General features: G+C 42.1%; 1 protein-coding gene across 7 annotated transcripts in view; it reads left to right on the forward strand.

The window, feature by feature from the left end:
* ARID1B (AT-rich interaction domain 1B) overlaps positions 1-19,666 on the forward strand; it is a 320,528-nt gene that overhangs the window by 218,773 nt on the left and 82,089 nt on the right. For 6 of the 7 annotated variants that reach the window (XM_068677174.1, XM_068677175.1, XM_068677169.1 and 3 more), the window contains 2 exons: positions 1,933-2,176; positions 18,308-18,397. In XM_068677174.1, coding sequence (XP_068533275.1) covers positions 1,933-2,176; positions 18,308-18,397 — 334 coding nt within the window. The remainder of the gene's footprint in view (positions 1-1,932; positions 2,177-18,307; positions 18,398-19,666) is intronic. The other variant, XM_068677171.1, reaches the window with a different exon arrangement.

Raw genomic sequence — 19,666 nt, forward strand, 5'->3', positions numbered from 1 at the left:
TCAGCAGCATTTGTTTCATCAGCACTTCCTGCAGCGTTTGTTACACGTTACGACAGCAGCGATTTGATTCCATTTAAAAGAATGCCGTGTGATGTATGGAGAAGCAGTAATTGCTTACCTGTTTGTCAGGTACCTTCTCCTGTGAAAATCCCTGGCGTTACTGTATGCAGCATCAAACGGCAGTGTTTACATTTCCTAAAGTTAATAGTTTCAGAAAAGAGACAATGAAAATGGTTTATTGCCAGCATCACAATTAAATTTCCATTTGTAGGGACTTGGAACTCTATTCTCAAGTGAATGCAGAGTTCACACGTAAATTAACTTCGAAAACTTCAATCTTTGTTTTTCATATGCCTAATGAAATACAAATACAATTTTGTGCTTGTCGGAAAAAGCAAAATGAAGCTGTGGTGAGAGCTGTGCCTGAAGTCTTGTGTCTAATTCACATTTGGAAATACAGTCTGTGAGGTGTCCTGGATAGAGCTAAGTTGGGCCAGCTGTATTTAAGTACACCTTTACGCAAAGGGGGAATAGCACATAGCATTCTAGGTGGGTTTTTATGAATGCTCCTGGTGTTTAAACTGCTAGTCCTACTATGTCCATGCCTTGGAAGACTGTCTATTAGGTTGCGTAACTCCAAAAAATAACTTTATTTTTGTGATAAAGGTGAGATAGCACTAAGTTGTTGCTTCTTGAGCTCCTTGCCCAGGCAAAGCCCAGCTGTCTTTTCACTCCTCAAGTCTCTGGTCCCGTTGTCTCCAGTGGAACAACTTGCATGAGTCAGACAAATGAAATAACTATCAACAAAAGCAACACACTCTGTGTCATCTCAATTACTTGAAGCCCCAAAGGTCATTTCATGATTTGTTTTATCCGTGAAATAGCTCTCTGCCTTAATTCACTAATAGAAATAGCAGTGTGCTCCCTAACTTGTGCCTCACCAACAACTGATGGAGGCGCAGCTATCTTTGTGCTTTTTTGTTTGCTTGAGATCTTTTTGTCATGCTCAGGAATTAACATTTTTCCTGAGAGTTAAGGGGCACATGCTTGCTTTGTCACAACATTCTTGTTTCTTCTTATCTGATTTTACAATGATTTAAAAGCAAATTACTCCCACAGATCCAAAGAACAGTGTTAACTATAGCTTTAGGGAATGTGCCCAGCAACTTGTAGTTAGAATTGAGATGTGCTTTGACCACTGGAGGAAATTTCTCATTGAAAACATTGAAAATGCAACAGTTATGAACTGAAATGAAACAGCTGTTTCGCAGTGCACTCAAATAAAATTGTAGAGAAACTGTGAGCTTGGATGCTAGTCAAACTGATGGAAGTAGATATGATGGAGGTAGAAAAGCAGCCTTCCTTACTCCTAGGTGGCCAGTGGGTCCTGTGTTGCTGCACAGGGCTGGGCCTTGTTTTTGTCTCTCGTCTGCAAGGCAAAGGAACTGAACACAAGTATTAGGAAGGCTGCGCATTTTATACCCTTCTTCTGTCATTCTAATGATGGTTTAAAGAGGGAAGTGAATAAGCTGTGATTCTAACGGGAGCAAACCCCAAAATGAAATACTGTGTGAAAGTGAAACTGATGTATCATTTTCATTAGCTTTAGTATGCTCAGGCAGAATTTGTGGGATTAATTTTGAAAGCTTAATCCAGATGGAAAAGGTTAAATTCAATGCTGAATGAATTTGGTTCCAATTCATTTGTTACCCTTGCTTGTTCTTTTTCTCAAAAGAATTAGAGATTAAACCGAGAATTGTATGTACTATCCTCATTTTCTACCATCATTTAACTACATGAACCAGCATTAAAGAAAACCTCTTAGTTATCTGCTGTAATAAGTAAACAAATGGACCTCGTCACCATGCCAGTTCTTGTGTCCTGAGGCTCGTGTATTAGTTCTTACTTAGGTTCTTTCTCCTTTTTCCTCAGGATCTGTCTGGATCCATTGATGACTTGCCGACTGGAACTGAAGCAACGCTGAGCTCAGCTGTTAGCGCATCAGGCTCTACAAGCAGCCAAGGGGAGCAGAGCAACCCCGCACAGTCTCCATTCTCCCCTCATGCTTCTCCACATCTCTCTGGCATCCCTGGGGGCCCATCGCCTTCCCCTGTAGGCTCTCCTGTTGGAAGCAACCAGTCGAGGTCTGGTCCCATTTCTCCAGCAAGTATTCCAGGTAAGCTTGTTCCAACAAATAAAATCAATACAAAGGTTTATAATTATATATGTTAAAGAAAAAAATACTTTTAGATTGATAATTCATCAGTTTAGGAAAATCTTGTGTTTTCAGGGTCTTTTTCTGAAAAAAAAAGAATGCATAAATAAAGCAGGGATAATTTCCGCTACCAAGCCCTCAGAGCTCTCAAAATTCTGAACGTGACTCCACATGTGTATTTGTTAAATGTCTTATTCATGGGCCAGTCCAAATAATTGATCCTAATTTTTGTGTTTGGTTCATTTATCATCCATCTGTCACATTCCTCTGTTACTTGCAGGGTCCCATTTTTATTTTTACTGTGTATTTTTGTTGTCTTCGGCTCTTGGAGTTGTATGGTGGCTTAAGACCCCTTAGTATGAGGCAGAGGTTTTCCAACCCTTTGTTAAGAAAATGTTATTTGGGGTAAAATTTGAATGCAATATTTCTTATGAGACATTAATTTATATTTGCAAAGGTCAACATTTTACTAGGAATTCAGCTCCACTAAAAGTAATGTAAACGATGGTGGCGTTTGCCACTTGCTCTTTTGTGCCACGTAGAGTTGACACAAGATCATTAATGTACATTCAGAAATTTGTGAAAAATTTTTAAGGTACCCAGAAGAAAAAAATGGCATGTTTGGTATTTAAGATGAGTTTGTTCCCTTTCTGATGCTCATTTTTTTATTGTTTTCTGATATTCTGAATGCTAAGAATAGAACAGTGCTAGCACTACCCTGGGGTGATATCAGTAGCTGACAAAAACACAAAAAATAAGCATTGGAGCTCAGTTAAAAAAACAAAAATAGTAATGTCTATTCATTAGATGCGCTGTAGACCAGATGCAAGTTAAGATGTAGTGAGCAGTGTGTGTTTTGGTATTCAGTACAAAGGTATGCGAGTGAAATGTCCGTGCCTAACTATAAACAGAGGTCAAACTAGATAAGCAAAGGGGAGTAAGCTCAACATGCGCATGAAGGTTGCATCCTAAATGAGTGTGTCAAGCCCTGATGCTGCACACATGCCCTGCAGTCATTTCTTTCCTCTCCAGCCACTTGGGCTGGCAGGATGTGCTCAGGTGGGGCAGGAACAGCAGGAAGAGCGATGGGACAGGAGCCCTGTGCATTACAGGAAGGGTGGTGACCCTGCATTCGCGGCACAGCTCCCACTGTGTGGCATCAAAGCCTGTCCCTGTTGTTGAGTGAAGTCAAATAGTCCACCTAGGAGGAAAGGTAATAGTTCCCACAGCCTGAACTAATCCTTGCACTTTACAGTCAGGACCCAGATTTGTTGGCTTTACAGGAAGCCTTTACTTCTGTTTGCAGACTGATGTTCTGATTTCTTGGGAAAATCTCGGCTTGATTAAATTTTGAATATCTCTGAACAGTCAGATTCAGGCAAATAAATTGATGGATATTTTAGCAGCCTGGTTGCTGAATACAGGGAGAGTGTTGTGAAGTTGAAAATAGCTTTATTGTAACCATGACAGATAAGAATGTGAGCAGGACAGTTTGTAGGGAAAAGTAATAACTTTTATCAAACCAGTTAATTCCTTTGGGGTAAAAATAGAAGGGCTTTGGGCTGAAAGGTCAGGGTTAGAGTCACTTCGCTTCAGCTGAGCCCAAAAGCTTGTTTTTGTGACTGGCCTAATGAAAAGTATTAGCTCTTCATACAGACTGTGTCACCATTTTGAATGCCAATTTTCTAGTCTGTTACAGTAACACAAAGCACCTCTTCCTCAGGAAGCATTTTTATGAATGGCACTAAATCAAAATCGCCTGCTGCTGGTTCCCCAGCTTGGGCCAATTCCTGCTCTCTGTAGCTGTTTTGCTAAAGGTGAGCTCTCAGGTGAGAGCTAATGCATCGCTGTCTTCAGAAGAAAACCAGGCAGCTGCATTAGCTCTGCTGCTGCTGCTTCTCTCAAGCTACAGAATGAAATGAGTAAAACTGCTATTTAAAACCCCGTGACTAGTGGGACGCTGCTGGGTGCTCGGGTTTCCAAGCCATGTGAGCGACGCCGTGCTCATCCCTCTCCCCGTTCACCTAACTGCATTCCCACCATTGCGCTTCGTTACTGGGGTTTTGTGGCTTTTACCATCTGCCATATTCATGAGGCACTGGAAAAAACTAATCCGGAGCTTGTTTGCATTTCTGGGGCTGTTGTAGCTGTTTTTAAACATACATTGTGTAGTCTAGCATCTCTCCTTCAATAATTTTGTTCGCTGCTATTTTCCTCTGCCTTCTCACCCTACCCTTGTTTGTTCTGACCTCATTCCTCTCCTATTACCTCCTGCGATGTTGTGCCACAGCTTCTCCATGTGACATAGATTGGCTCTTTCAATCATTCTCTCTCCAGCAAGTCATTGTAAAATGAGCAGCTGTTGTGTTGCTGATAGCTATGGCTGGGGAAAGCCAAAATGTTGCAGGGGGTTCTTGGTGGGAAGGCCGTTAAAATAAAGGTGTTGCTTTCCCAGGGTTTGCTGGAAGAGAAGCATCCTTTTCCCGATGCCTCCTTCGCTGCAACAAAACTGACGACTAATTTAACATCAAAAGGGCAGACAAACAGGCAGCCCCTTAATAAACCTCCCAAATGGCTGACTTGGTTCCACTGCCTGTTTAAGCCGCTTCCCCACCCCACTGCAAATCTGCCTTTCCGTATTGCTTTCTATCACACATTGTGAATTTCATGGGAAGGGACTGGCACAGGCAGCTCGGGCTTTGGCACATCCCTAGCTCAGTGGGCATTTCCTTCCTGTACTCTTTGAAATACTGGACAGATATTTCGTGTGGTAAGTGGCACACATATACAGCTTTTGTTTCCATGCACGTTACTGGAATAGATCGGGGAGATTAACCCCGAAGAGCAGAAAAAGCAACTTTGCCGTGTTTAGTTTTGAAAGACAATTGTTAACCATTTTCTCTCAAAATTCTCTTTCAGACACATTTTTGTTACAGAACTAAAATCTTACTCTTGATTTTTAAAGATGTAAAATGGTATTCTGATTCCCTGTTAAGTGGATCGTTATTCTGCTTTGCCAGAATCCCCGGTCTCTTTATTTTGTAGCCATCTTTGTAATTAGGGTACATGTTCTTCCAAAAAATGAGATGCGATGCCCTGCACTGCTCTAGGTCTTGAACTGTGCCTGATTCAACCCTAAACCATTAGTGGAAGCTGACACAGCACATCATCAAAATGCACGGCTGTTGCCAGAAGATTTAGTAGATGTTAATTTCACTTTTTTTTTTTTTTAATGCCTCCTGCTCCGACCATTCCGGTTTACTAAGAAAGCAAAAATGTAAATAAGCTAAACTACACTTTCTCCCCCTCAAGCATCCCCAGTTTTGATCTCACTGGCCAAAGGCTTTTGTCAGCTCTTTCTCCCTTGTGGTGCAAGCAGCAAAAATTTTTAATATTGAGAGTTGTGTGGAAGATTGCTGATAGGCCAGGGATCCCTTAACCCATGATGGATGAGCAGATTTTGTATGAGTTAAGAGATTAGATTATTTTTAAACCTCTGCAGCAATTTTTATTTATATTGAAAATCAGAATATGCTATACTACTAATAAATAGCAAATGCTGTCTTTAGAAATATATAAAAGTATTTTCACATAGATCAGTGTTTTGCCTTGCACTTTTATTACATTTACTTTCTGAACAAACAAGGTTCTTTTCACTCTGCTAAGCATCAACTGCACGGTACTTCTTATTATTACAATTATATTGATGTCCTCTTGCACAAAGGAGCCTGAATGCAGCTGGAGTTACAGTTTTCGGGAAGAAATCCATGTGTGGCTGCTCTCACTTAGGAATACTCCTGTCAGTCACCTTGATTTATGCTGACCAGTGGTGAGCACCCTCCTCTGATTAACAGTCCCGCAGGTTCTTAGTTTGGACACTTGCATGAGGCAGTGGATGTGTGCCATTCAGCGACCAGCTCTGCTCTCTGCTTCCCTTTCCATTGTGGACAGAATTACAGTAGCACTCCAGGCAAAAAAAAAAAAAAGGCAAAAGGGGAATGGGGTGCCCAGAGGGGGCTGTACCAGGACTTCTTGCCTCAGTGTGCATGTTAGTCAATGTGCGGTGGATAGGCTGATGAAGTAAGTAGTGAGAGAGAGAATAAAAAATGAGTAATGGTTCATCTGTCATAGTCTTAAAGGACATTTTAAAGCAAAAATCAGAATAGGAACAATGCTTTATTTCATGCTGTATCAAAGGAGAAGCCTTATAATTGTCATGTTTCCAGAAATGGCTGCAGCAAGACAAGCCGATTAGACTGATCTTGCTTTAAACAAGAATTTGAAAAAATCTTTTGCTTGGCATAGAGCTGTTCCACATGCTTGCTCCATTGACCACAGCTACGGGTGCATTATTCAGCATGGACCCTTCTCAAACATTGAGGGAGGGAAGACTACCATATGAAAGTGAATTTGCAATGCTGTACTCTTCGTTGCAGTATTACAGATACCTTAACAGAGCTGCAAAACACAAGTGAGGGTTATATCCTTGTAAAATGGCCGTGGTCCCCCTGTCTAGGAAGATTATTTTAATACATCTATCAATATTTCCCCCTTGGCTTCTCCGGAGGCAAAAACCTTGCAACAGCTTGTTGCAAGGAAGATGCATGCTGTTCATTGGCATCGAGACCAGAAAAAAAAACAGGACACAAAATGCCATTGACGTAGCCATGTTCTTAATCACTACTAGTGCACAAAACATCTATTCAGCAGTTTTGCAAATCTAGAATGCTTACGAATGAAATACATGGATGTTTCACATAACAATCATTTAAAACCCTTTCTTTTGAAGAGTTTGAACAACACGTAGAGTTTTTCTTTATTTTAAGAGGAAGAAAAACAGGTAAGCTTTAAGCACTCTGTCTGGAGGCATCGATTCTAGGATACGGAGCATCTAACCTGCTGTGTTACCTATTAGAATTCAGCCTGGGTCACAACTGATTAACAACCTGTTGGCTCAGGGCATCATGAAATAAGCAAATAGTCTCAGTCTATTTTCTTGAGGAGCTACAGAAGGCAGTGGCAAAGCTGCTCTCTTCCTTGCAAGCTGGTCAGAGAGATCAGGGAGGTGTCCTTCTCTGCAGAGGTGGTCTTCCCAGAACAGGTGCAGGAAAGGAAATGCGACAGAGACATGCTGTTTGAGTTCCTCCTGTTGTATTTTCCTTACAATAGAGGGTTTCATATTCCAGAGCCATCAACCTGCTGTTTTTCATCATTGCTGAGTAAAGCTTTGGATAGAAAACAAACAAACAAACAAACCAAAAATATCACCAAACCCAGCATGCCCTGGGTGGTGGTTTTCAGTGGTAGCTTTCATTTCTCAGTTTGTAATGTTTTCACTTGCTTAATATCTGCTTTGTCACCATTTACATTTCACAGCCAGACAGTGCAGTTCTGGCTTTTAGTTGCTGTGTGAGATGAGACTGGTGGTGCCTGCTTCTGCCCCCATCGGCTCACCATCCTGCTGGGGCCACCAAGCACAGCACAGGGGCTCATCCAGCACCCTGCAAACCCTCCACATCAACCTGTCCCAGACAGACAACTCCACACACCTCCCCCTGGCCGTGCTTTGTCCCGTTCATTATTTGTCTCCCTGGCCTCCTGCCAGGCCTGTTTTCGCCATCCTGGCCATTGCAAAATGTCTGGGGCAGCAGCTGATGAGCGTGCCCTGGCAGCGTGCGTGCAGCAGGCCGCTTCTTGAAGCTCTGTGACTCACCGTGAGCCCTGCGCTGGTACTAATCCACCTGGAGCAAGGCGACTGTCGAAATCCAATTAAAATCTTTGCATAATTATGCATGCGCTCTGGTTCACATGGCAAAATTCAAATAGACTCACCAGAGCCGCCAAGATTTGACAGATATGTTTGTATACTTTAAGGCTGTCACTGAGCTATTACTGTTTACATGTAATCACTGACCCGTTCATTTATTTCTTTTTTGTGAAGCCCACTTATGTGTGTTTTTTTCCAGAAATTTAAGATAGTGTATATTTGGTTTTGAAAGTTTGATTATTTTTTTCCTGTCATTCTTATTTGCCTACACAAACATCGATCCTCTCTACCTCTTTACTTCTTTTCTGTGTTGCAAATAGAGCATTAATTTGTGTGTTATCATTAATTAAAAGGTTGTCTTTCACTCCCTCCTCCTTTGCAATATTAAGCAGTGATTGATCGGTGAATGGGAAGTGTCTCAGGTTCCCATTGGAAGTTTTTTGTTGATGTTGAAAGATGGCTGTTATACACAGATAAAAACAGCATAAATGGACTAAGTGGCTTGTTTCTGTGGTGGGGTGGGCTGTTAGTTTTTCAGGGTTAATGTGGGCTGTGTATCACTGCCATTAGAGATATTTAAAGCGTCCTTCGTACTTCATGGTTAGTGTCAGAACTGACTAGACAGCTACGTGTTACATCCCTCCTTCGAAGAAGGAACCTGAATAATTGCAAAGGTGGCTCGAATTAATTCTAGCTCAGCTAGAAAACGGGCATTTAGCCTCAAAAAGAGAACATTTCTACTACCTGCAGATAATATTTATAAAACAAAATAATGAAAAGCAAGGTGTTCTCTCTCCTCCTTAGGGACCAAGCTTATGCGGGTTGAACTGTTGAAGGCTTTGGACGGCTCTTTGACAGCTTTGCTCTGTAGGTAGATACGGAGTTGGAATTGCCAAGTGGGTTTTCAGAAAGTAAACAGGAGAGAGCAACTGGCTCTGACAGCGAGCCTTGCTGTTTGCTCCCCGTCCCCAGATAACAGTGGACTCAAATTATTGTGATGTGTTGATTGATTACAGCCGTTAAGTTTCTTAGTAATCAGTTTCATCACTTATTCTCAATTCACGCTTGCACCTTTGATTTTTCTTCCACAACAGGGTGATGCGGGTTGTCGTTGACTAATGAAGAACAGAATTGGTTTCGGCGTGAGACAAACGGAATGCCGACACCAATCCCAGAATGCATTAATCTTTAATAATCCACATCTGCATGTTTATAAATGATATAACCAGGGGTTGCTAACGTTGATCCTCCCCCTTCCAAGCAGCAAGTGACACGGGAGCGGTGGCGGCGGGCGGCAGGCGGGGCGAGCAACCTTGCGGAGGGAGGGAGCGACCCGGAGGAAAGTTCCCAGCTGGTGAAAAACGCGTGGGGAACCAACCGCTCTGCTGCTGCAGCGGGCTGGGGAGCTTATCGCTGTTGGGCAAGATGGAATATGGCATGATAGATCTTGTCTTCAGGAAGATCAGACCCACCAAATGTTTGTTGGAGGCTGGGTTGCCTCCAGGTGCTTTCTGCCTTTTTGCATGCAACTCGCCATTTCCCCCTCTTCCCTGAGAACTGCGCTGGCTGTGCAACGTGCATTCTAATGCAATAAGAGAAGCTACAGATCGTCTTAGGAGGGTTTGTTCCTTTTGAGGATAGGATTAATGAGAGCGCACGCATTTTACTACTTAAATGCCTGTTAATCACAGGCGCTGGAGTAGTACAAGAAGTAGCAGGCAGGACAGGCAAAATAGTTCGTTGCCACATATCAGCTCTGCTCCACTTTCCACCTACCTGCCTGAACTTGAGAGGCTGAGAAGCAGGGAGGAGTGAAACTCCACCAGAGCTAACGCCACCTGATGATTAATATTGATTCGGAACAATTCCTGCATGGAGACGGATCAAAGAAAAAAGAAATACGGATTAAGAAATGCAATTTTATTTCATGTTTACCATCTCTTTGGCATCTTGCATGATTTTACACCGGAAATATTATGAATGAAAGCTGATATATGGTTTTGATAAAATTTGGCGATAATAAAATCAGGGCTGAAGGTTTCTGTTAGGTGGCAGATACTGGAAGTTTCTTGTGCTTCCCAGGCTCTTCAAGCGGGTAGACACAACAAGGAACAGTTTAGAGAAAAACTTTCCTTGTAGTAATAAATGAAGCTTAGAAAACGGACAGGAATAATGAAAAATTCTTTCTTTGGAACTTGGATTTACTTCCTAAATGGAAATTTTGTGCTTTAAGTTTCAGGTGTGTGACAGGGTAGGTTTCGTTTCTGGAAGGAAAAAATGAGCAAGATACAGTGAGGAAATACTGCCCTCTCCTTTGTTAAGAGCTCCTAGTTATTTAGCACTTGCATCAATAGCAGTTTTATATTCTGGGTAATTGACATTTTATAAAGAAGTTGAGAATGTTTTTTCTCCAGCTGAAGCATATGCTTTTTGCATTAACAAACATGTAATGTCACGTCCCAAGTAATTACGAATGACTAAATCCATGCAGCCTTTCAGTCTAAACGCGAGCAAAGCTATCATTTTTATGAAAGGCTTAAAGGGACAGGGTAAGAAATACGGTGCGGTTCCAGGGCTTGCATCAGTCACTAACGCACACAGACGCTTCTCTCGCTGTTTTACACTGATTTCAGAAAATACAGCTTGGAAAATCTAAAAGCAATTCAGAGGCACTGTGGAGGTGTGAGAGAATGTGCTGGGGGGGGGGGGGGGGGTGAGCTGCTGCCGCAGCCTCTCAAGCCCCCTCACATCCCAATTTGCACCGTTGCTTTGGAGGGACGCGGTGGCACAGAGTGCAAAACATGTGGCGGGGCGGTTAAATGAGACTTTAGGAAAAAGAAAAAAAAAATGAAGTCAGTGGCTGAGCTTTGAAGAGGTCTGTCTAGTGCGGAGCAGTGAGCGAGTGGGGAAAAAAGGAGCAAGCGCCTCATCTAATCTTTCTCCTGGGGACCCAGGTGGACAAATTGGCAACCCTGTTCACAGCCCTCCCCCCCTTCTCCTTTGTACCGTAAGAACTGCTAATCGGATCCATGCTGCTGCAACTGTGGTTAGTTATTAACAGAATAAAAGCAGATTTCTTCAAAAGAACGGGTTGGGGAAAACGGCTATACAAAATTGCAAGGTTGTTAGAATCTTAAATGCACAGCGGTCGATTTTTTCCTATTCTGAATTATACGCTGAATACAGTCTTTCATCTGTCACTGTGCCCGTTTCTTCAGAAGGCAGCCAAACATTAAGCTTCTCAAACAAAAAAAAAGTGTTTGAAAGAGGAAAAATATTGGGGAGGAGGAAGAATAGGAAAATGAGGAGGAGAAATCAGGTTTTGTTTTTATTAATTTGGCCTGGTGAGAGAAATACGAGCTTGCCGCTTCTATTCAGTTCCTGCGTTCCAGCCTCCGTGAGCCACCATTTCTGAATGCAGGGATTAGAGAAGATTTAACTGGTTGCTATCCTGGGCTGCGCGAGTCTGGATTGGCCTCCAGCAGAAATACCGTGTGCTGTGAACTCTCCCGAGCTTCATGGAAATAATGCATTAAATGAGCGCGGAGTTAGGCGGAGGTGGGAGTCGAAAGAATTTGATCCCCCGAAATGAAACTTCTCATAACTGTAAAGTGAAATTACAGGGCTAGGAGGGGTGTTACTGAGGATAGGGAAGCAGTGATCCCTAGGTTTAGGCTGACTTACGCCTTCGCTTATATAAATAAATAAATGGCGTGCCCTTAATTTTGAGAGGCTCTAGGTGCTTTCCTGGTCTGCAGCAGGATTTCGAAATTTGCTGGAGAGGAACAATAGTTGTCAAGCAGACAGGTGCTCTCTGTGGCCTGCTGAAAATCCATTCGGATCTGGATGAGTCGCAGCCTTTTGAAAATTTCTATTGACAGCTGACTTCGGGCTTCTCGCCAAAATCTCAGGGAAAAAAAAAAAATTAAAAAAATTGGTGGTGCTGCCGCGGTGCTTCACTTCGGTCCAAACGCCGAGGTGGCTGCTGGATGGGGTGTAGATGAAACGGGGCCTCCTGCCGCGGCTCTGCTGCTCCCTTTCCCTCCCAAGCAAAGAAAGCTTTTGCCTGCGGGGCAATATTTGCTTTCCTGCAACTTGACACTCAGCCCATTGTCAGTTTAGGTGGTACTAGCAATTATTTCACTTTATACTCCTGAGTATTTCTTAATAGTCTTCATACCTTACTCAGGGGTTATACAACCTGGGAATAAAACATGGACAGCCAATTTGGCGGATACCAGCTTCAGCCACAGAATTCTCTCCCCCTTTTATTTTTTTTTTTTAACAAGAAAATGGTCTATAATGCAATGAATTATTCTGTAGCGAGGGTGACATTTGGATGGTGTTCCATAAGTAATACCCTGGGACCACACGCTGAATAATGAGGATGAAACAAGATCCTGAATAGCTACCTTGTCCTGTCAGTGTCATCTTTGTTTTAGAATTGAATGTTATATCATGTCAAACAAGTAGCTCCTGGTCATGAAATAAAGATGTTTATGCTGTTGCATATGTGTGGAGAGGAGTCAGAGCTAAGGTTCAGTGGGACACCGTAACTCACTGTTGCATATTTTTGAATGCAGATTTTAGAGTAATTTAGCCCTTAAGTTACGGTGACCTCTGTGGTGCTTGGTCAGAACCCAGTCCTTGACACACTGAATGTAATACAAATATGAAGAAGAACATGGAGTGTAACTTCCAAGGATTAGCAGTTAGAATTGCGTACTTTGAGAATATTTTTACCTTTTGATGATTTTAAATGGCTTGTGAGCAATACTCATGTATGTTTGCGAATCCGGTGACTTTGGAGAATGATGCGCTTGTTTTAAGAGGCACCATGGAAAATCAGGGCCGGGCCAAGAATATTTTTGATAACTTTGCAATGTGGAACATCCCTAAATGTGGCTGAAGTTGACCATCTCCACACTTGCAGCCACGTTGCGTTGCCGCAGTGGAATAAATTGGCTGCTTGCGGTCTCACCTTCAGGCAGCCGCACAGCCAGCGGCCAAAACCACCCCAAGGCTGGAGGGCTCCAGGTTCCTCCGGAGCTCCCAGGTCGCAGAGGTGGAAATTGGCTGCATGAGAAGGCAGCAGTGGATTGCCAGCGCTGTTGTCAGCTGCAGCACGGTGCTGAGAGGAGCCAGAAGGCTTGGTTTGAGCACAGGTGCCTGCATTTCCCTCCCGGGTGGTGCAGCATAACCCTGGCGGTGTGGGTAGCCAAGATATGGTCTGCAAATCTGAAAGGGTCCTCACGCTGCTGACCTTTTAAAGTATCTGTTACCATGTGGATACAAGGAAGGCTTTAATATTTCGTGCGTCTTAATTTGAGGAAATGCAGGCAACACTTGGGTTTTGTTCAGATGAGTACGTCATTTTAAAAATGCTGATGATACAACAGGAAGCTTGGTTGCAATGCATAAATTAAGGAAGAAAATAATCTTTCTTCTTTAGAGGTCATAGGCTCTGTAAGATGAAAGAGATAACACAAACCACATGATCGGTCTCCCTTTATGCTGCCCATAGAAAAACTTCTTTCCTTTGAGGTCATTTGCACCTCACTTCCAATTTCCTGAAAAGCCCATTTAAAGCAGTCCCATACAGAAGCCTATTTATGATCTTTCATTTCTGATGTACGGATCTGAAACCGAGTGTCCCTTCCGGTCCGCGAGCCTTTACTGTCACATTGACTGTGATATAATCCCATTATTTTATCAGGTTTCATCTTAATACTCACTAGGTTTCCTGGACCTCATTATTCCTAAAAGGAAGTTGTTTCAAATTCCAGTAATGGTTTGATTATCATCCTAAACATTGTGCTCTTTTCCCTCCCTGATATTTAGCTGCAAACACATTTTTAAAAAGACGTCACAAAATAACAGCTTTACTTTTTGCCATGCTCACTAATACGCCCTCCTTCAGCCTCCCGTCATGTCATGCTCATAGCCATTCTCAGTTCCCATTCCAGTTAGCATTAGGCTTTTTTGAATTTTGTGTGCATGAGGGCTCAGCAATGGCACATCAGCGATGGTATTATGTTTCCTTACCTCCACTGGAAATAATTCTCCTAATTCATCTTAATAATATATATATATATTTTGATTCAGGGTGACAGCAAATGGTTAGTTGTAATTATCAAAAAATATAGTCAGATTTTCCTTCCTTTCATTCTCCCATTTATAATTGATAATCCTATAGATTTTCAGTTAGAAGAGGCCTCTTTCCGGTCTGTAAGAATAGATCTTTGCATTTTTGTTACTCCAATACAAAGGGTGGTCCAATGTCCTAGATAGTATTTTGATCATCTATGTTATCGACTATGCTTCCCTACTTAGTAGTTAACCAATGTCTTTAATAGAGTCCTAGCATTTAATTCCTAAATTAGATTGAGAATTGGCCCAAATACAACCCACAAGATCTTTAACTTCTGACTTTCCTACAGCCTGATGTTCCCCTTTCAACTCAGTCTGTTTCTGTGATCAGTCCCCCTGGTCCCCATTTCCCAGTTCCTCACGCATCTTAAAATTCTTGTACTGATATCCCTCCTTCCCTCTTTAACCAGTAATTTCCCAGGGGGAACCTGTTATCACTGAAGTGCTTTCTTGATTCAATTGTTCAGGCGCAATTCTGTGAGGTATTGTCCAGAGCGGTACCGAGCACTGCTACCAAGCATCCTCCAGTGTCATTACATTGATGGGAGCAGAGAGCCCTCAGCATGTTTCAAAACGTTACTGATTTGGGCAGTAATTCATCATAAGGACCCCTCCCCAGCAGGATATCAAAGGTCTGCTCTTTCTTGCTACGTTGGCTCTAAGGAATTTGCTTTTTACACTTTAACTGCAAATTTCATGGCTACCGCTATAATGCAATCACCATTTAGTACTTTTCTCAGACTACCTTTTCCAAAGGTACAATGCAGTCTCTTCTATTTCAGGCACAGATTTACAAAGCTTCATGCAAAATGTTTAAGAGCATTTCTAACATATTTTTTTAAATAGAAAACCAGCTTATAACTATGTCATTAAGTAGTTCAAATTCTCTCACCTCTTCAACTGAGTTTACTTTATTAAAACAAAACAAACAAAAAAAAGATATATCCTTTTAACAGGCATTATTGTATTTGCTGTGATTTTGCATAAGAAAAATATTTTGAAACATCAGTAGTGTTTACTTTGCAGAAGTTTTGGCAGGTAGAGTATCTCAGCAGTGTGATAACAGTACTATACAAAGCATGGGAAAAGGGCATTCCTGTTTAAACTTCCATCTGCGTACCATTGGGTCAAAAGAGGCAGTAGTCTGTCAGTGAAAAAAATTGTGTTTTGTTTTGTTTTTTTTTTCCTCTTACATAGCTGTAGAAATGATGTTTAAAGAGAAAATAGATTGTTTTCTTTTGTAAAAATTTTCTTTCCATAATAAAATACAAAAGTCTGTTCGTGTATAATTTAAAGCAGCTTCCAAGAATACCAGCTACAAGTACCAGTAGGCTAAAAGGGAGGAGGATTAATATCATTTAAAGGAAAGAAATACAAAATCCTTAAGGTCATTTCTTTTCTTGACAAAGGAACTTTGAAAGCATGGCAGACAGGATCTTCAAAGGATTTTAAAAGTCCCGTCATCCACTCCCAATCAATAGGAGTTAGATACCCAAGTTAAGAGTTCAGTTCAAGCCTTCAAAGGTATTTGGGTGCTTAACTTCCTTTTACCTTTCAGATCACTTCTAAGGGTAAAATGACAGGCCAACTGAAAATATTTTTGTGCAGTATTCCACATGCCCAGCACCTGGATAATTTGTAGTACCCACTGATAATTAACATAATGGCCACTTCTGTTGCAGATTCATTCCTTGTTTGAATATGTGTAGAGTTGGTTGACTTGTTTATGAAATTGTTTTCTTGTGTGAAACAACAACTTTGGTTTCCACTTTCTTTCAATACCAAGCACAAACAAACAAACAACAACAACAAAAAGCAGAATGCAAACTTTAAAAAGTGAACTAAAATAGCATTAATGTTTACAGAGGTTACAAACAATTTCAGTGAATTTGCAAAGCTCCTGAGGTTGGATTCCCAAAGGATGCAGATGAAAATGATTTCTTTGTAACACGCCGTATATGCTCAGTTCTAGAGCTTGACTTTCCCTGTCTGTGCTTGCACATCTGCATGTGCAGGATAAGGCTCCTGCCAGATAATTGAACTTATTATCAATGTAAAAAGTTAAAGACCTGCTATAAATGTAGTCAAAATATGTTGCCTAGTACAGATCGTCCATGCAATATTAATGTCTCTTAAAGTTTGCCAGGCCTCCACCTGGTGGGGGTCCCACTGGGAGCTGCGGGGTGCAATCAGGAGTACCTCTGCCTCTACTATTAAGCATTTTGAAAAATCTTACATGGTTTTCAGGAAAAAAAAAAAAGCCACAGTCAAGATTTACTGGAAGTGCTGTCTGATCGCGGTGCCTCAGGCACACGCGGTGGCAGTGGCAGCTCGCCGTGTTAGCATGGTGCTACTGCTTGTTTACAGTTCGAGCCACCCAATCCTTTCTGTCAAGCAGAAGGTGTTTGGTACAGTGCAGGCACGAACTGTTGCCACAGCCTGCCCATGATCGGCACCGAAACAAGCCAGTGTGTTATGGTCACACGCCCTGGGGCACCCAGCCAGGCCGTGGATCCCGGAGCTGCGGGCGCCGCGTGGCATCGTTGGGCCTCCAGCCCAGCGCCTGCATCTCTGAGGCTGTTGTCGCAGCCGCTCATGCTCGTGTTGCCCGTCGTGTTTTCTAGCGTAGAGGCACCTCAGCAGAGTAGTTAGCAGGTGGTCACACCCTACATTTTATGGATTTTCCTTTTGTTCATCGCAGTCCTCTCATTGCTTTGGCTCCAGTGCGCAGGCCCGCCATAGCTGGTGGCTCTGAGGCCGGGAAGCAGCAGGGCAGGGAAGGGCAGGGCAGGCACATCCCCTTTCCTCGGTTTTATTTCCAGCTTTGGGCACTTCATAGCTCTAAAGAAAGAGCAACCCCTGCTGGCTCTCCTTCAGCTCTGCTCCCAGCTCCAGAAATAGCCACAGGATCCTCGCCTCAGCCATTAAAAAAGGGTGGCTGCTAAGCACGAGGAAATGATTCTCAGCAGGCACAAATCTATTTCATGTGTTTTTATTCTTTCCATTTCTTTTAAACGGAAAACAATCTGAGCAGTTTCTGAGGATGAGGGATATAAATCTGTCTGCTGCTATTTATACCGTGCTCGTCACTGCAGTGGCTAAGTGCTTAAAATATATACTTGCTGCCTAACCTGAGGTGGTCTTCAAGCTGCTTTGGCTGTCGAGAGCAGAGGCATCTCAAACCAGCAGTGACCAGGAGGCTGGGAGATGCCCAGCTCTTGGTCTTCCTTCTCCGGTTGGGTGCAAAGCCTCTGCCAAGCTGTAGCAGTGCAATGGGGGTGGCGAGGGCCCCGTGCTAGACACGGCGTTGAATTGTGGCCCAGAGAAAGGACTTCAATGAGCACCAGCTTTAAACACCGCGTAGCACTATTGAAAGGGAAGATTTAGTGTCCTAAGCCTCACAGGCAGCATTGTGTGCGCCATTCTTCCTCTTTGGGTGGGTAGACAGCTGTGGGTAAACTGGGGGTGTCTTTGAACAAGGCCATAGAAATGAGCCTGTCTGTTCTGGATGGATATTTCAGTAAGCAAATATCTTCCCTTTGCCTTGTTTGAATAATAAGATACCCCTTTTCTGTCTGCTCCCTTTCAAACATGCTTCACGTTTACCATGCACACCTACATATTACTCTTTATTCCCATGTTCTGTGTGGACATTCAAATAACATTAAAACCACTGATTCATTGAAATACTTTTTATTGTTGTTAGTCATTTTTGTATTGACTGAATTTTTCATTGGTAATATTGCTGGCAGTGGGCCATGTCTGCCTGGCTGGAGGCCAGTTTAAGCTCGGCAGGATGAGCCCTATTGTTCAGCAGACTTGGATTTTGTTAAACTCTCTAACAGAAATATGTGTCAGGAGATTTGCAGTTATAAATTGGATCATGTCGGTGAGGTTGGGAACTCGCTCAATACAAAATTGTACATTCCACCATGCCTGTTGCTAAATATGTTTATGCATCTTTCCTCCGTGGGTTTCCAAAGCAAAAAAAAAAAAAAAAAAACGAAGAAAAAAAAAAAAAAAGAAAAAAGCTGAACCTGTTGAGCTCTGTTTTTAACTTATACAGCTGGTACTTTCTTTGATGTTAAGTGGTTTAAAAATGCAGCAAGGCTTGGTTTTGTGCATTGCAATGTTAAAAGCAAGTCTATTTTCCCTTTCTTCTCTGTGTGTTACAGGCAGTCAGATGCCACCGCAGCCTCCTGGCAGCCAGTCAGAATCCAGCTCCCACCCTGCTTTGAGCCAGTCACCAATGCCACAGGACCGAGGTTTGTTAGGTGTTTGGGTCTTTTTTATAGTTGGTGCCAAGTTCAGTCTTCATTTTAAGATGCACATTAGTAATATGAGATTTCCTGGTATTTTTTTTTCCTTTTCCCAGAGAAAATAATGACAATCCTTATTTTAAAAGCCTCTGGGGGTTTCCTTCTCTGGGGAAAGAGCAATTGAATAGCAGGTTTTACCAAAACATAACTGGAAACAAGGTCTTTTTAAAATACAGTGAATACCAAGAGTATAAAAGCAGTTTTCTGTAAATGATTGATTTATGTCCTAGAAAATTCAACTCTTTGTTGTCTGTCTTGGAATTGAGATCTATAGAAAGTACTATAGAAATTTTAGTAGCTACAAGCACTGTAGTTTTGATACTGTTCTTAGAATTCTCGTCTCTGATGTCTTTGCACGGACATGATAGCTAGTGCTCTAGCCAGCTCTAGAAATAAAAATATCTTTAAATATAAAGGGAAATTAACTATTTAGGTCAAATAGTTCAAAGATTTGGAAATTCTACAAGGAAAAACCTTGCAGGCAGCACACTGTTCTAAAACACTGCTTCCTAGCAAGTGCTCACCAAAATAAACGGAGAAATATTTTTTCTTAATGTTACTGTTTGTAAATGTTAAGCCCTTTTTCCTTTTGCCTCCTTCCTCCCTAGCTCACAAAAAAAAAAGAATTATTACAGGCTTCTCACATGGCCATATGATCAACTGCTGTAAACTGGGCATCCTGTCCATGCAGTGGTTAACATGTGCCAGCAACAAGCTTGCAAAACAGACACATGATAACTGTGATAAACATGGAGTTATTTATGAAATGCCCCTCCTAAAATGTCTTGCTACCAGAAATATTCCAAGTAGCACCATATGGGGATACCATAAATACTAGAAGTTTTCTCACAGTGAAACAAGTTGAACTCACAGAATGACAAATTTCTGGGACAGCATCCAGGAGAAACTAAGAGGATTCACAAAGAGGAGGAAAGAGTCCTAATTTTTGCTATTTTTCTGTGTTGGATGTCACCTCCTCCAGGAATGCTGATTAATGAGAACATTAAATAGAAAATTCCACATTCGATTCATTTATTTTATTTCCTTTGCAGGTCATTCTTTATACATAGTTAGTGCAGGGACCTAAAATTCGTTTTAGAGTAATGTACGTGCTTGGTGAAGAAGAGTGGCCTCATTACCCGGTACAGAAGTGTTATGTTTTGTAGGACAGAATGTCACAAGACAGTGGGAGTGGATCAGGTTGAGGCTTTGAAG

Source organism: Anas acuta, chromosome 3, assembly GCF_963932015.1.
Source record: "Anas acuta chromosome 3, bAnaAcu1.1, whole genome shotgun sequence".
NCBI classification, from domain to species: domain Eukaryota; kingdom Metazoa; phylum Chordata; class Aves; order Anseriformes; family Anatidae; genus Anas; species Anas acuta.